The sequence below is a fragment of the Acyrthosiphon pisum genome, chromosome A3 (genome assembly GCF_005508785.2).
Source record: "Acyrthosiphon pisum isolate AL4f chromosome A3, pea_aphid_22Mar2018_4r6ur, whole genome shotgun sequence".
Lineage (NCBI taxonomy): Eukaryota > Metazoa > Arthropoda > Insecta > Hemiptera > Aphididae > Acyrthosiphon > Acyrthosiphon pisum.
Genome location: NC_042496.1, coordinates 35,202,722 through 35,221,549, shown reverse-complemented (window position 1 = coordinate 35,221,549; position 18,828 = coordinate 35,202,722). Strand labels below are relative to the sequence as shown.

The 18,828-nt window shown below is 32.3% G+C and overlaps 1 protein-coding gene across 4 annotated transcripts in view; it reads left to right on the top strand.

The window, feature by feature from the left end:
* LOC100160775 (gamma-aminobutyric acid receptor subunit beta) overlaps positions 1-18,828 on the top strand; it is a 66,376-nt gene that overhangs the window by 26,631 nt on the left and 20,917 nt on the right. For 2 of the 4 annotated variants that reach the window (XM_003244409.4, XM_008184789.3), the window contains exon 3: positions 15,916-15,983. The exons of the other annotated variants lie outside the window; for them this stretch is intronic. In XM_003244409.4, the coding sequence (XP_003244457.1) occupies positions 15,916-15,983 (68 nt within the window). The remainder of the gene's footprint in view (positions 1-15,915; positions 15,984-18,828) is intronic. 4 annotated transcript variants of the gene reach the window in all.

Sequence of the window (18,828 nt, the reverse complement as noted above, 5' to 3'; positions counted from 1 at the left end):
TCCAAAAAAAACTATCCACCAAACAATGTACCCGATAAAGTATAAAATCGGAGTTTGAATTAATTAATTATGTATTAAATAAAAAAATGTGAGATGAACATGCTTGATGAACCATCCGGTATATTACATAAATGTTGTCAAGTTATAGACTGAAATGCTATACGCTTTTGTGTATTGAAATACATTATGGGCCATCTGAATGCCGAGAGTGTGTGATTATCATTATAATTTATATTATATAAATATTTTGTCGTTTAGATATATTTTATAATGTACATATTAAGTACATATAGCATCATAGCTGTTCTAAGTATTCAACTATAATACGTTCAAAAACAGATCATTTTCACGCATTAATTAGGTCATAATGGTGACCAATGGGATTTGTTACGGTTTTGTATTGAGATATTGAAACCAATGTTCATATTTATAAATAACAATTTTGTGTAACGAGTGTCGAGTTACGACGAACAGTTGTCAGCGAAAGCCAATAAGCATAATGATACACGTCCTAATGTCCTATTGTATTAGCCTATTCCACAGTGTAATTATATTGCATTGCCACATAATGTAAAAGGAAAACATTATCCTCGAAATATCTTTAAAAATATAAATTAACTATACAACTGTTTGTCCCATTTCTATTATGTATTATGAAAATCGTCACGTAACTGTGTTGTTTCACTTGTCTTTGCTACATACGAAAATTGGAATTTATTCAAATTACCAACACATTCGCGGGAAACCCACTCATAGATTCCTAGAATTTGACATTCACAATATTAAACAAGTTAGATCACTAGCTAACTAAATAGTTCAACAAGTCTTACGAAAAACATCAATTGACTATGCATACGGACGTGAGTTGCCAGATTCTTAGAATCGTTATAGGTATTCGCTAAGATAACACAGAAATCACATAAGGATAATATTGTGCAACGACAACTCACCTACTGCACATCAGTCTTCTTAGCCATCTCCTTAGTCCTTGTCTATAATCTATCGTGTAACTAGCCGAGACTTCGTACAATATACAAGTCTCGATATTCTATAGAATTAGAATTAGTCAAACATCCCAGCTTACAGGAATTAGATTAGTCGTTGAGCCATGCACCGATATTTCCGCCATTTAAGTCCATTATCAGTAGACACGTTTTAAGGCTTACATAATACAGGTGGTTTCCCTCCGCGGTAACATCACTGCTTGTTTTACAAGTGCAAAACCCAAAGTGTAACTTAGCATATTATGTATTCTAGGTCAGAGTTGATCCACTTTGTCCACAAATGTTCATAAGTTTATATAAATACATTATTATTCTTACATGAAAACAACACCGTTCTTTCTTCAACAACCTACCATGAACTATCCAAACATTAGACTGCAGAGTCTCTAGGGAATACATTTATAATGCTAAGCGAAGGATCACTACAACGTTAATTACAATAATAATTATATTATAATCTTTATTGCAACTGTATCACATATATAAGTAATTATAATGATGGTGCGGCGATGTTTGCAAAAAGTTACGACACTCATTAAGTTATGGCAATGAACGACGCCAACTGCATGTTTTCGTGTAACAATGATGAAGTAATAATAATAATAATATACCTATAATATTGTACAGTGAGCATGGTTCAATCGGACATTGTCCATTGAGTCCCTGCAAAGTAAGGTAGGTACTCAGGTATATAAATTCTTTTTTCCTTTTTTCTATTCTGTGGGCGTTTTATTGTAAATTTAATAAACATTAAATGAAACTACGTAGGTATTTAAAACATTATAAAGCGTGTACAATGAGAGATCAGGGAAATTAATTAAGGCAACAATAGTACAAATAATGTATCATTATTTATAATATTTTAGATATAATCAGTCAAACATTTAATGAATGAAAAACTTGTGTATATCAACACAATTTAGTTTAATATAGGAGGACTAAATAATTAAAAAATACATTTTATTATCAGTGTTATAACCTGACTTAAGGACATAACTGGAACACTGGAGATTCTGGAACACTGGATTTAGGTCGAAATGGATGATAACGCCCTATACAATTTATTGTATCGTGACGTATAGTAAAACAAAAATAATCTTTACTGTGCATAACGGTAGGTACGGAACGTATTTAAGACGCTATAGAAATCTGACCCAAAATATTATTTTCTAAAGGGGAGTATGTGACATTATGATGGATTTCGAGTTCAACCGCGTTTTCTCTCTGGGCGACGCAACCGAATATACAGATCCGATTTCGATACTATTTATTTTTTGTTGCACCCCCTCGAGAACCGGCGGAATCGAAGACCGACGTGACCCGTATATATAATAATATATTGGTACAGCGCACGAGCGGTTTTTTTCATATTATTATTACTACTTGTCGTGTACACAAATGCGCACAGTGATCCGAAATATGCGTGCGATCGACGACCCTCTCGGGAAACGCGCGCCTGACGTCTACAATGTACAACGATGTAATAATAATAACAACAACCTACAAATTTTTCTACAGACGAGTTGAATAATTGATCGCACCGATATTATAAGCTATATGCCACAACCAGGGCTTATGAAATGTATTGATTTAAATTTAAATTTTGCCAATCGATATTAGTTATTCTGATTTAGATTTAAATTACTTAAAATATATTGGTTTTATGAATTTTATATTTTTGCACAATATCGAATTAATTGTTTTTCGATTTTTAGTTCCATTTTAAACACAGTTCTTAATTTTTTCGATATAAAATATCACTCATTTTTACGGTTTTAATTTTGATTTCTACCTTCGAGCCGTACGAGCAAGATCGTGATTTGTGCGTCCCATATGCGTCGTAACGTACGGCTGTGAAATGGACCTTAGAGAACGAAATATTACTTATTAGTTATTACCTACCTATTTATTAGTTAAATACCTATTACTTAAGCCTATAGACCTGTTGGTTATTGTTGAATTTTAAATTTTTTTTAAATTTTTTATTGTTCATGTAATATGTATTTATAAAAATACATAACGTAAGTTATCGATTTTTTTTTAAATTTCGATATAATTTATTAGGGACACAAAATTGCAGCTGATGTCAAAAACTTTTCAGGGTGTGGGAATAGTAAATTGCACTTAAACTGCATAGTAGGGTGGTTATAATAATGTACGAAGATATAATAGTATATTGAATCCGTTGTTATATACGTAAACTCGGGACACTCAACGATGTACATTGCTTGCGACAACAGCAATAATAATATCTATGCCATTTTTTTACTCACGTAATAGATCCATTAATATAGCACACGATTTTATAATATTAATTTATCAATATATTTTATATTTTGTAATAATGATCCTAGTATAATAAATACTAGATCCAATATTATTGTACGTCATCTCTTTTATGTTTTTGTATAACTTTATTTAAGGAATATTATGTATTCCTTAGTATAAACATTTTAATAACTGAGATAGGTACTACTTGCATGAATTTTGAAATTTCGTACTTCATATAAATATAATTTATCTAAATAATTTACAGTTGATAGGGTTGGTGTGGGTTCTCATTTGAAAGGTAGATCATCAAATCTCAGGAGTTTGAAAATATAGTCTTTATGTAGGTATCTATTAAAGATATATCTTATTTCAAAAATAAGAATTTGATTTAACACATTATCAAAGGAATTGAGTACGCTTGTTGAATCACCCTGTACAGTGTATAATAATATTATTATATAGATACGACTTGTGACCTTAATACGATATAATAATATGTATATAGTATAATATTACCAGTTGTGTATGCGGAAAAAAGTGTGGTGAAGTGATGAGTTATAGGTAACTCAACGAAATAATAGTTATCTATTTTGAAAGATATACGTTGTTTATTTTCACAACCCACCACAATAAATCATCATTACGAGCATTATAAAATATGTATGATTAATTTTTTATAACATTTTCATATACGAAAAAAAAACCTTTTGGTTTCAACTTTTAAAACATATAAAACATAAAATTGAGCGTAAAAACTATTTCTATTTTTTATAATATTTTGTTATATCAATTTTTTTGAAATAATTTCCACAAGTGCTATTCCAACTCATCCCAGCATCGTATAGAATAAGAAATAAAAGGTATGCTCAACACGAACAATGTTTTTGTCCAAGTTCACCCATGTGCATTGCCTTGTGTTTTTGTGCATTGCATAAAATCAAATATATATACTTGTAACGGCTCCTTGAGTTAATTGTTTGTCGCATATTATATAAATTATACATTTCCCTTTAAAAAAATATGCAAAGTTTTATCATTGAGCATACTTATAATTCCTTATAAGTTCTATATCATAGCTTTATACCGTTGTTGATTTTCAAAATATTCCTTTTCAGTTTACAGAAAAAAATCACAGTGCGAGCCCATCCTTAAAATGCGAGTTTTCAAAAATGATTTATATGGGTAAAGGTAAAATACAGAAAAAAACTGGCATCTTGTGCTGCCTGAAATATTAATTATTAATTAACTTTACAACTACAAATGACTTACAAAAATAGTGAATTTCCTAGAGGAAAACGAAGTTAACAACAATAATTCCTGCAGTTAAAAGTAGTCGTATCAAATATGACACACAGTTACTGAGCTAGGTTAGGCCTCAAAACGTTTTGCTTTTACTACATTTTCTTTTTATAACAGTTGTTATATATTTTGCAGTATTTATTGATATAGATAATAATTTCGTTGTCATTAAGTAATTTATAAAACAATAATATTTAAGTAACTATTATTGTCAATTCGTAAATATTTTTTTTTAATTACTATTTATTTGTTCATTGTAGCGATTGAATTTTCCATTCATAATGGCAAATGATATTGATGATACTGCATTTCTTAATTATTGTATACTAAAGTATTTAATGTGTTGGAGTAGGTAATTCTGAAATGAAAAATGGTTACTTTTTAATTTAATTACGAGAAAAATGTCGAATTAAATTTACCCCAGAATGAACAGCTTTTTTCAATTGCTGGCATAACTTTCCATCTGTTTCTGGAAAAAGGTATACTTGAAATATTTAATTCATTTAGAAAAAATTAAAAATACACAAGTTCATTTTCCCAAAAATTTGATTTTTGTAGTTACTACTTTTACCAGTAGCACTGGAGTAACATACATATTATATTTTACGAATTCGTGCGATTTTTATTTGCCCCTTTGGATTACTATAATATATAACATCCACCTCCGGCGAATGCGTACAGTTATGTTTTCGGTCCCCTGAGGACATGCCAAACCGACCGAGTCCGAACTCTGCGCGGAATGATAAAAAAAACGGCTTTGCGCCTTGATGCATGTTATAATATTGTTATATAAATATATTGTGAACCCCTTATTACAGCGTTTGGATTTGATCAATTATTTGTATGTATTTAAATTAATTTAAAAAATAATAACTTATGGCAAACAGTTAATATTTTTTGAAAATATAACAACTACCTAGGTATATAGAACTCAAGTACGCTTGGACGGTCTTCGGCAAGAGGATGAAAACCATATTTTTTTTTGTACTGAGTACTAAATTTTCCACCCCCTCTTCTGCCATGAAGTCTTGTCAATACTGCTAATGCACGTGGGAGATAATCATGTGAATTTATTTGATATTTTGAATAACTTTCGCTCGGCTGTCGTCATAGGTGGACACGGTGTACTATTATTAGGGGGTTACTATACTATACTGGTGCTAACTAATTAAAACAAAGTTGGTTTTTTCTGATGTAATGAGTGTCTCATATTGAATGGATCACCCTGAATAAATTTCTTGTTTTTTAGACACTTTGGGCAGTATATTATGACGGAAAATTGTATTTAAGTTATTTTTTATTTGTTTTAAGAGGGGCTTGAAATACTTTTGAGTGGTCTAAACTCCCGCAAACCTGCCTCTCCACACCCTCGCCCACAATTTCCACCAACGGCCGTCATATAAATCATTATTCCGTCCGTCAAAAGCGGAGGTTTTCTATTTATGTGTGTGAGTGTGTGGGTATGTTGATAAATCAAACGACGGCTATTAGCACCACAGGTACAATAATTTATTATACAATACGCGGAGGGGGATGAGGGATGACGAACCGCGCGCGTTGGCGCTTCGACGAAAATTGGGTCACGGAAAGGTGCGCACGCGACACGACGGTGGATTTGCCTTTGTGCCGGCCGTGATTATAATATTATTATGCCCCGCTCGCTGCAATAATTACGTTTTTCAATTAAACCACGCACGCACCCGATACAGAATATAATAATAATAATATAATACATATAATATTATTAAACCTTCACTACATAGTTCAATGTAATATAATAATATCGCACATCTATATATAGTATTGTTATTATTGTATCTGAAATTGTACGTCGAAACGCACAAAGGTTCCATACCACACGTTATTATACATTCTCGTCAGCATCGTCTATGAAAGTATAAACTATTTTATAACATTATATATCCCGAAATCGGCAGGCACTTTGCTAAGGTTGACCTGGGGGAAACTACGGTGGGCCCGGCCAGTGACCACCCTAAATTCACTCTTGAGATGGACGCTCGCAACCACCTTCTTATCCAACCTTAACTGCGTTTTGAAGTAAAAATTACCCAATGAATAAAAATTGCAAATACAATATATTATTAGTATATTATTCAGATATTGATATTGCTTTACCACCAAATCGTATTAGCAATATTTTGACTGGTTCACGTGATCAGCTGCGCGACGGTCACGATATGAAATAACAGAAAAACAAATGACCCGGGCGTTTTAAAAACCAGCACTTCCTGGGCCAAAAAAATGTAATTTATTCAAGCGCGATTTGTGTAAAGGGTTAACATTTTCCAAAACTCATCCGTCAGTGTAAGGACAGACACACCACGCAGTGGCGTACCTACGGATTATAATTCCGTAATCCATATCTCGCAGTACCACCGTCGTTCATTCTAGGACGCGTCAAACATAATATTATAACATTATATTTTCTTTTATTCAGATCGACCTAAAATACTGTAACTAACTTCTATGTAGAACATAATAAACGTACATTAAAGCTATGCATCTAATACACTAAAAATTTATAAAATAATTGAAAAAATTGCCTTTAAAATTAAATAAAAAATTATCTTACTACTCAAAAGGTATATTCAAATTGTTAAATTTAAATCGGTACAAGTACTGCCAATGTAAACAATAAATTATTCGTACCTATATAATTTTAAAAAATTTCGTGGCAGACAATATTATCAAACAAACATCGACATATTCATCAATATGTGTGATTACTGATTAAAGTTATCAGTATAATAATATAACAGATAACAGCTAAAGTATTTATTGATAATTGCAATATAATTTTAAGCGTATTGACGAATTTGAGTAAATAAGCGACAACGGCTTGAGAATGACAACAAACTGTATTTAAATAATTTGCAGCATAGGTAGAACTATAAGTATCTAATATTAAATACCTAGCGGTTCTCTAGAGAAAAATTAAAATTAACGAAATTTCATTATTAAACATTTATTAATTATCTGGCTAAGACACTTATATCGGACAGCGCGCTATATTGGTGTCATAATATGACGTCGGGTTAATTTACGTTTCCCTCAATCAGTATTGTTAGCGTAGCTATAATTATATACTACACACACCATATTTAACATAACATAATTGGTATAATATAATCTAAAAATATTATTGCACGTGAATAAGGTGTTCAACAGACTCCTAATTTTTTTTCCTTTAATAATGAATTCATTCAAATACTGGTTTTTGGAATATCAAATGTTCCATACCCATTACTTATAGTTATCGTGGACCAATATCACCAAGTCACTATTAATACACAATGTCAATAATAAATCAAAAACTATTCGTTTAAATTTCGATTTAGATAGGACGTACATCAAAATTTTCAAAAAAAACCGTCATTGTGATTCACAATTTGCTGGAAAATACAAGGGTGGTATTGAAAACGAAGTGGATCTCGGCACGAGACACTCCACTCGAGTGAATCAACTATCATTGTTGGCGATAATGCGAAGGTGCAGAGCACGCTTGGCAAACCACACCCTGTATGACTTAGGTACAAGTGAAATACGCGCGTAGGTGGCCAGAGGTAGGTGTATATTATGTTTCATGAGCCGGTCTAATGTAATACGCGTTGCACCAGTAAACCTTAATGGTTTTGCATTATTGAATGCGAGTACATCGTGTTTGGTATTCATGGGGTTTCCGGACGCCGCCGCCGCCGGTGTGACTATGACGATGCCCGCGCCGCCGCCGTGAACGCGCGTGCGAATCCACGAGCATGCAAAATATATAAAACCTTACGTTCTTTGAATACGTTATCAAGGGACGTTCATAATTTTAATCCAATTCGTCGGCGGGGAAGAGCTGTGCTGAACGCGCGTGTACATCATAGCGTAATATAATGTATAATTTATATATAATAATAATAATAATAGGTAAGACGCGAAGAAGTACATATAATATAATATACGCAGCTGTATACCTATGGGCGGACGTGTGTCGGCGGAGGTAGGTCAGCGTGGAAGTGTGCATAATATTATACGGGGCGATTCCCCGAGCATGCAAATCCCCCGTTTTTTCCTTCAATAATAAATTCATTTAAATTCTGGGTTTTTGGAATTTTTAAATGCAGGTACTTACAGGCCATGTTTTAAAATGAAGACCCCTTTTTTTACTGAAAATTTGGATGTAAGTTATTCAAAATGTAAACGAGCTACTCAGTTATTAAAATGTGTGATCTAAGAATAATAGACCTGCTTGAAATTGATTTTTCAGAAATAAAAATAGATGTAACATTGGATCTAGTATTTGTTGTTTATTACAAATTATAAATATTGTTCGATTAATATTAATCACCATAATATCCCTCGTATGTTATCTAAACCTGGTGTAATGAACCTATCATCCTTAGTACACAAAGTTAAACAACTCAAATACTGCTCGTTCGAATTTTAATTTTTAAACGTAAACATTTTCAGAAAAAATGGCTGCTTTATAATTTTCAGTTGAAACGGGGAGGAAAATACTTATTTTAAAAATAGAGGAATGTATCACCACAGGAGACCCTATAAGTAGTACAATAAATGTCAAGAATTTTAAAATATTATGGTTTTTATGTGTGTATTTAAAAATTCCAAAAATCAGATTTTGAATAACTGTGTCGTTGAAGACAAAAGGGGATGAGCATGCTCGGTGAATCACCCTGTATAATTTAGTTATTATTACATATATTACATATATATATATATGTACTGCAGCTTCCACTCACACTTTTCGGTCCGGTCACACCCCGCACGTCACCCACTTGTTTCCCATCACGCCCCACCGAGACCGTCTTCGGTCAACCAATCCTGTGCAGGTATTTCAGTGTTACGCGGCCCGCAGATTTTCACTCTTTTTGCATACTCCGATCCAGCAGATCGTTATTATTATTGTTGGGGCGCAGATTTTAATATCATAAGAAACAAGAAAAATTCCTACCAAACGTTTAAAAAATGCCTGAAAATTGTAAATAATTTAAAATAAAAGTTACAATAGTCTTTTGTTGTTTGAAACGAATTTTGTGCGTGAAAAACAATACCTACGTATTGGGACATTCAGAAGAAAACATTCAATATGAATTTAAATCCATATCCTATTGTTATTATAATAAACGCACAGCTATGACGGATTTGGGAGGACGTCTGAATATAATATATTATTATATAACAAGCTCGGCACACGGCGCACATAATTGGAATTTTTGATTTAACCGCTCAGCTTTCAGTGACAGTTGTGTTCTTATCAATAATATTTTGACCACGATTCCAGTGTAATATTTTGTCAAACAATAACAGTATACAGAATTAAACTTTACGCAATGTACTATATCTATATCATTATACCGTTTAAATATTCAACAATACAAATCCCAGACTATGCGGTTAGGTCCTATATTATTATATTGTTGTCGAAACGTTCGATAACATTTTCAACAATTCTATTTGTAATAATATGATGCATCGTATAATACGAACGCCCATTAAATATTTATAATATGACCGTCTGCATAGCGTGCTCAGAAATTTCGAACGACTTCATGCAGTGTGTGTAGGGATAGTGTAATTATTGCTATATCGGATCGATCTACCATTTCCATCTGACTTTCCCATGCCCTCAACCTATGTTATTCAGTTAAAAAATGACAACTAAAACGTTGAGTAAACGCTTAGAGTTCCTTATGAACCAAGACCGTTATCGAAACATTTCAAAATTCTGATTCATCAGCTTCGAATTCCCCCCCCCCCCCCCGAGGTGGTTCTGAAGCCCGTTATACACTATCCAGTGAATTAGTAATATTACAGAATAAAAAATCTAAAAATTGGTTGTTTGGGCTTTAGGTGATACTCATTTTAAATTCGAGACGCTCGACAGTTCGCTCATCGAGTCGCGCCAATTTAGCAGTAAATTAACATCGCAAAAGCTTAGTATTTTAATGATGCTTTGGTTGTTTGAAAATGTTTACTTTTCTGTTCATGTGATTTCACAATTATGCTCACCTAATTTCATGTTCTTATGTGTGTGTATACATATTGAGACACGACTATATAGGTGAAGCATTCGTGTTACGTACACCGACCGAAACGGTGCACGGTGTACCTATCAATAAACAGTTCTGCGTGCACACATATAATTATAAAACATTAATCAATGTTTTCACGAGGGTCTCTCACGAGTCACAACAAATAGGAAGCTGTTAGTTACTGTTGGCACCAAGCACTACGGCTATTATTATATTATATACGAATATTAATTGACACCATGACATCGATTCAGAATTTATCAATATATCTAATCAAATTCAGTTTTATCGAAAGCAATAGGTTGGGCCCAAATTTAGTAAATTTAAATAGTCTATATTTCGATAAACATAATAAACTTTGATTTGAAGAGGTATATATCAACTCTGCTAAATATTCCAATTAATCTAAACATGTAAATAAAAAGTATTTACGTTTTAAATGCAGTGCTGTTTTTTGAAAGAATATTTTTGGAAATCATTATTTTGCGCCATTTGCAACGTGTTTCGCATAAATCAGGACACTATATTATTATTATAAATCTATACTTGCGATAGAAAGACTTCCAGTGGTTTCCATCGGCAGTACATAATGCAAATATCATTGTATATAATATTCACGTATATTTATATAAATGTGGTGATCCATGGAACGAAATAAGACACTCGTTATTTCAGAAAACAGCAACGTTTTAGAAAGTATTTCTTTTACATAATTTTTTTTAAAAAAATCATGTTTTAAGTATTTTGTTATCGTTATAAGATTTTTTAATTTTTACTCATTTAAATGAACGACAAATCATTTTATTTCATATTCTGACGTGAAATATTGTTCACTGAACAATTTTCATAGTATTTCATTACATAAAAACTAAATTTCAGACAAGTTGTTTATTAGTTATAATTTGAATTTAAAGTTTAGATGATCGGAATAGTGGACTAAAATTTTGCAGGATACTCTTGTCACTCCACTCCGCTCGTTTAAATGTTAAATACTTATAAATTACTCGTCCAAAATCTGATATTTATACAACAATATAATATCATATAATCGAAATTTATTTTTTCTGTTACAATAAGCCTTAAAAAAAAATACTAAAAAATAAAAACGACCTCTAATATCAGGTAAAAACAAAAAAAAATTTTAAATCGTTGGAAGTTGCATTTGTTAAATATTTAGCGTCTTGCGTTAAGCGAATCACCCGGTATATTATGTACACATATTTTATATTAAAGTTGTGGCCCAGAAAAACGTCGTAGAACGCGGAATTTATACGCCACACACACGATTTACAACACAGCCACATAATATTATACACGGTACACGTTACACGTTACGAGTTGTACATCGAAGCGAACCAGCTCAGCTCAGTAGGAGTATATCATATAACATGTACGTATTTGTGTTTGTATGCTATACTATATCCATCGCGCGTCCGTGTGTATGAAGGGGCGCCATCGCGACGGGGTTAGAAAAACATGACCTACATAATATATAATATACTATTTATATAAACTTGTATATATATATATATATACAAGCACGGAAACACGAGTGCCACGCGACTATTTACAACCCTCTGCGAAGAAATATCCGCCGCACTATACACTCTCCAAAGCCACTATAAACACATACACCCGTAAACATAATATACACATCACACACATGTACAACTATATACCGCTCGAACCTAGTCCGTTTTCGGGGCCGACAATCAATTATACATTACATAATATATTATATTGTACGCGTTATTTCGACCACACTTTCCGGGACGGAAGACATTCCACAGAGATCGTTTTATTATTATTATTATTATTATTATGTGTGGGAAGTCGTATAATATATACTATATATATATTTATATTATATTGCGCAGAACCAATGACTAGCCGTGTGCTGCTGGTTGCAGAACGGGACGGGATTCTATTAATTGTGTGACGTGGTATACATATATATATATTATGTATGAAGTGAAGGATCGTTTAGGAAGAGAAGTGGTGATGGCATGCCAGGCAGGCAGGCAGGATATTAATAATATTTAGTCCTTCAACCCACCGCGCCGTGTTATTAAAATTCCCCACCGTCCACCATTTATAATATGTGGGTGTGTTTGTGTGTGTGTGCGTGGTGAGAGAGAGAGAAAGAGAGAGAGAGAGAGTTGGCGAGTGTGTATATACGCGAGCGCGGAGACTTGAGCTCGGTCGAGGGACGTGGAGGTAATTCTATCTGCACAACGGTACTGGAGGACGTGCGCCGTTTATTAATAACACGAATTAATTCGTCCGTATACCAACACTATTGGTACAATTAAATTGCCTATAATACCTATACAGCCCACGGCTACTGTCAGTCATATCGCGCGAATCGATTTAATATTATAATATTCAACCGCATGTATCGTTTCCGTTGATTAAACTCGGCGTTTTCGAAACCACTATAATAATAATAATATTATAATACGATAATGTCATTATAACTTACGCTGTTAATAAGTCAGAGTTCAGGATTATTTTAAATTGTGTAAAGTTAAAAAAAAATATTAAGAAATGTGATCACGCCTTATAATATTTGTAAATTCCCACAAAAATGTAATAGTATTATTATAAAAATAATCACAATATTTTGGGACAAATATATTTTAACAAAATAAATATTGTTATAAGCCCCTACACACCAATGTACCTATATTGCCTATATACCACGCCGGCTAATGTTCATGCTGCAATAAATTAATAATAATATCAATAATGTCAATGATTATATTTTATAAGTGATAAGCATTATAGTACGTTGTCGTTTTCACCGTCACGAGCCACGATAACATTAAAGTCACACATGGTGGCTGATTCGCATTGGATCATATCGACGAGATTTTAAGCAATAATATCCCACTGGTCGATAGTTATTGTTATTCCCTCTGAATTTTCGGCTAGTCACCGATGAATTTTTCCTCTCGTTCTGCAAATGAGCCGCCGTTATCGACGTCCGAGCCGATAATACCACGGTTACCTAACTATACTTATCAGGGTGACGCGTATAGGCTCGATGCAGTGCACGCCGCTGAACAGGTACAAATCGCGTTGTTTCGTATAATATAGGCAATCGTGGTTCGCGTGTCGAGACCTATCAAATTCGTTGAGCTCTCCGCGTGTCGCAACAACGGTAATAATGACTACCGAACCTCGTAATACAGCACAAAATGCAATAGAACCGAAGGGAAAAGCGGTACCAGCTCGACATGTACGCGTATTATTATGGTAGGAGTATGTATGCAACGATAAAATAATATGATAGGCGTGTTTGCGAAATATAATATACGCAAAACGGTTACACATAAAAATGATTTAACATCGTCAGCCGAATACCGCCGATTGCACGCAAATGGAGTTTCGGTGGAGGTGTACCGCACTGCCGTGACGATTCGTACGACATTAATATAAATACTATTATAAGATACCGTGGACTTACCTGGTATAGGTACGGCGGCGGCGGCGGTATATGTTTTATAGTTAATTTCCCGTTGAAAACACTACCTATATATTACGCGTAAACGTGCGGTAATTCTATGTACATCGCCCTCGAGACGTTTTAGTCGTTATATATTTTATGACGTCTTGGTATTATGAACAAGAACGGATGCGTCGAAATAAATCGATTGAAACCACAAGGTCCGATAATAGATAGCCGCCGTGTTAAACCGTTATAATAAAGCGGGTACGTGATGGTTAAAGAACAAAGCAACAATAATGATCAATACATATTTTGTAATAACATTTTAACATACAGAGTGTTACCTACACTAACTATGCTTACCCCTCTTAATTTTTTTCCATAAAATCATTTATTGTTTTGTTAAATTTCCTATTTTTTGAATTTTCGTATACCTATTCTTAAAGTCCGTATTTTCAAATTCTTGAGATTTTTTGTACTACAAAAAACGATACAAACGTCTATTTTTTAATACATTTAAACCTCTCATTTGTTGCTATAAATTTTACTGTGGATGATTATTCTGAAAATTTATATGTACCTGCCTTATTCAATATTTGAACAAGCCATTTCTGAGTTATTAAAACGTTTATACTAAGGATAATATAGTCCTTAAAAATGACCCGTCGAGTCGAGATTTTATATTATACATTATATTATTATGTATTATAGTATTGTTTTCGTGTTGGGTTTCCTAACCATTGGATTTATTTTTACATGGCATATTTTCAATCATTCGACCAAAAACATTATAGGTACGCGCTACAATCGATAAACAATAATTTTTTACGAATGCTGTGCATTTTTTAAATGAGTAATATATAGGTACGATGGATGTTTAATATCCCATGGTCATTGTATAATAACAGGTCCAAATAAATAATGATCAGTAATAAATATCGATTTTGCAGAGTTAAATATGATGTAACACTATATAATATTTTTATTTTGAGATATCGATCTAAACCCGCGTGTGTGTGTATGTGTGTCACAAAACGTGCCACGAGATATTTTGTTAAAAAGGGTTTGAAGGGTCAAATATTTATGTAACATTTTGTTTTATGTCCAAATTTTTAGCGCCGTATAGTAGATAATCTAACATGTAGTGAGAATGAAAAGTGCTTGGCAATAGGCAATAACATATTTTGCCCAACTAAATCGGACTGACAACAACTTTACTATTGAATTCATGATTAGGTATCAATTTTATAATCTAAAGTATATAGTTTATAGAAATTATTGTTTTTTAAACATAACTATTTGCTTTTGATATTTTTGTTTCAATTATTCTCTTCTATTTTCTTTTCGATCCACAAAAACTATTAGGTAAATATATTTTAAAATGTTACAAAGTAGTAGAAAAAGAAGACCACTTATTTTATTTATTTGTAAACAATCAATGGTGAAGATGTATTTTTTTTTTAAACAGTGTATTGTATAGCATGACGACAATTTGAGGAAATAAGGAAGAAAAGTCTATTAAATCCAGAGTCCCACAATCTTTTTTGAACTACGAGACCATCAAAATTCTAAATCTGGCCTTGTGTGTAGGTACCTAAATACCTATGCATGCATGTCGCGACGTATACTACCTATGTAGTATATTATATAATAAATATATATATTTAAATTAAACTAAATCATGTACAAATTCCATCTGTTTGTCGAAAATGACGATCATATTATACCTAATTAAAATATTATAATATATTGTTTAATAATTTGAAAATACGTGATAATATTATATTATTATTATAATATAAGGCACTGACGTTTTAACATATCGTTGCAGGGCCCCCAGTAGAGGTCGGAGTCACCATGTATGTTCTCAGTATAAGCTCCGTGTCCGAAGTACTAATGGTACAAACATGAACGATAATAATAATATAATATAATAATAATATATTATACTGTTACTTTTTTTTAAATGTTTCGTGTTTTTTTTTTTTTTTTTGATAGTAATTAACAATATGATAATATTGTACGAACAACACAATATTATTATAATTTAATATGCATTATATTCTGATGTTTTTGATGAGTGTTTTCTACATATATATAATTATTATGCGCATATATTATAATATTTACTGCCTATAATATAATATTATACTGACGTATTTCGGTTTTTATAATATATATTGTTGTAAGCTACTATAATAATATATTATTTTATACCGATTTCGTCCGTAGTCATACGTACCTATGATAATATAATATTATATCGGTATGATGATATTATATACCGATGCTTTTTTTCCGCTTCATCGTTTGAGAATCCTAAACGAAAACGACTTTTTTTTTCCATATACCTATTACCTATACCTACACACAAACAACGCGTATACTTTCGTTATTGGTATACTCACTATTATTTTGATGTTGCGTACTGTTGCTAAGTGTTCGTGTTGTATTATAATACATGTTATTATACATCAAAGAAACGATCACACACAATTAATAACAATATAATAATATTATGATAACAATAAGCGATGCGTTTCAGAATGGGACTAAATGACGTTCCCTGCATGCAAGTCCGTTGCTTTGCCAACCGGGTGCCACTCCCTATTACATAATATATTATAACAATATGATATTAACGACGTTTGCGTTATATATCGCTTAAAATAGTATTATTATTTCCATATGTTGTTTTACTACGATAAAAATATAATATATTATAGCCATACGTATGACCGGAAGAGCTCGAAAACCGCAGTCCATCGGACACGGTCATATGCAGCAGCTAAAATAATATATAATATATTTATTTGGCAGCGAGGGATATATCGCGAATTTGTACCGTTCACATGAACACGAAATGTGTAACATATAGAATACCATCCGTATAACTATCGAGTGTAATATATATTTCGTGTTTTGTCTCTGCATAATATTATATTATGATATTATTATTATTATTATTATTATGAACACCACGGCAGAACCTATGCGTTCTGGGCAAGTATCATATTAATTAGGTGCCTATACCTACTTAACGTTTTCCGTGTGTGTAGCGCGATTGCGAACGTTTTTTTATTTTAGTTACTACCTTCATCTTCCTCCGTCCGACCTTGCCGCGTTTTATTTGTATTTTTTATTTTCATTATTATTTCTATGTACCTGCGGGGCTTACATATTTTATGAGATAAAAGGCGCGTAAGTACGACATGGTTTTAGTTTCACTTTTGTAACGATATCGTATAGGTATTATATTTTTTGGCGTGTTGAGAATTTCAACAATCGTCCAAATGACCCCATTTTTACGAAATCTATTGTCTAGAATTACCTACCAGTGTGTTTTTTTTACTCGCCTTCCATAATTTATTGTGGCTACCTATGCTAGTCACTTTTTTACCATAAACTTTTTCCCGACATTTTTTCCATCTCAACAGATTAAACTTGATCAAATTTACTATGGATGTTATTATATGGGTAATAATTTCATGAACTATTACGTATTATACTTCTTATTAATTGTCATCGTCTCGTTTTCTCCACTCAGCATTATGATAATTTATCAAATAGTATATCAAATGCACAGTGGTCAACCAACCATGCTCATTCCCCCATTTTTTTTAAATTTATTAATGACTATTTTTCAGAATTGTATTGTTTCTAAACCGATATTCGAATGAGTAATCTTTGAGTTATTTACCTTTGAAAAGGTAAACATAATCAATTCTTGTAAATACTTTATATAATTGTACTATGTTATAAGGATTGAGTTGAAATAAATTATAACTGTTATTAAATTAAAAAAAAATTAAAATTACTTGATTCATGATAATGGTGATTAGTACCTTTATTTTAGTAATTAATATTTTAATCTATAATCATTTAAATTTTGAACAAATTTTCCTAGAATAATAATAAAAATTATGTCCAATATTACACACATTTATAAAATTTGTAAAACCATCTTTAAGAACTGTTGTACTTAGTATAAAATATATTTTGATAACTCAGTAACTTCCAGATCAAATTCTGAAATAGACATAAATTATATAACAACATTTGAAAAAAAATCTGGTTTACAATTTATAATAGAAATTGATGATTCTCAATTGAAAAAAAAGAAGTTTGTATCGCCGCATGACACTTCTCAAATGGTATATAAATCGAAATGGTTGAATATATGATCCACTTCTGCGAGGCAAAACTACGCATTATTTGTGACGTTATTTGAATATTGTTTTTTGTTCGATAAACGACATTACATGGTGCTATAAGAATTAAGCAAACGATTCGCCCTCGCGTGGTGGTAATACAAAGAAAAAATATAATAATAGATATACGACGGTCCTCGACTATGCTTAATTGTTTCAAAAATGAGAACTTGAATATGTTTTTTACTAAAGGAAAAATGGAAGTGAGCGGATGAGCGGTGAATCACACTGTTGAGGTTTAGAATCAGAGTTTAACGGAATCAATCTTCCCGGAAGTTTCCTCGATCCGACGCAGTTCAAAATCTGCGAGCGCGTGTATAAATCAGTAAGATCGGAAGACGTATAATATACTATAGTCGTGAAATGTGCGAAAAACCGTTCTTCCTTCTCCTTTTCTTTACCCCCCCCCCCCCCACACACACACACACACACACAATCTTTTCCGACACTCTTCCACAATCCTTGTCACCTATTTTCAAATAGCTTGTATACTAGGAAAAAGTACTGTAAAACGTTCGCAATCGCGTTTCGCA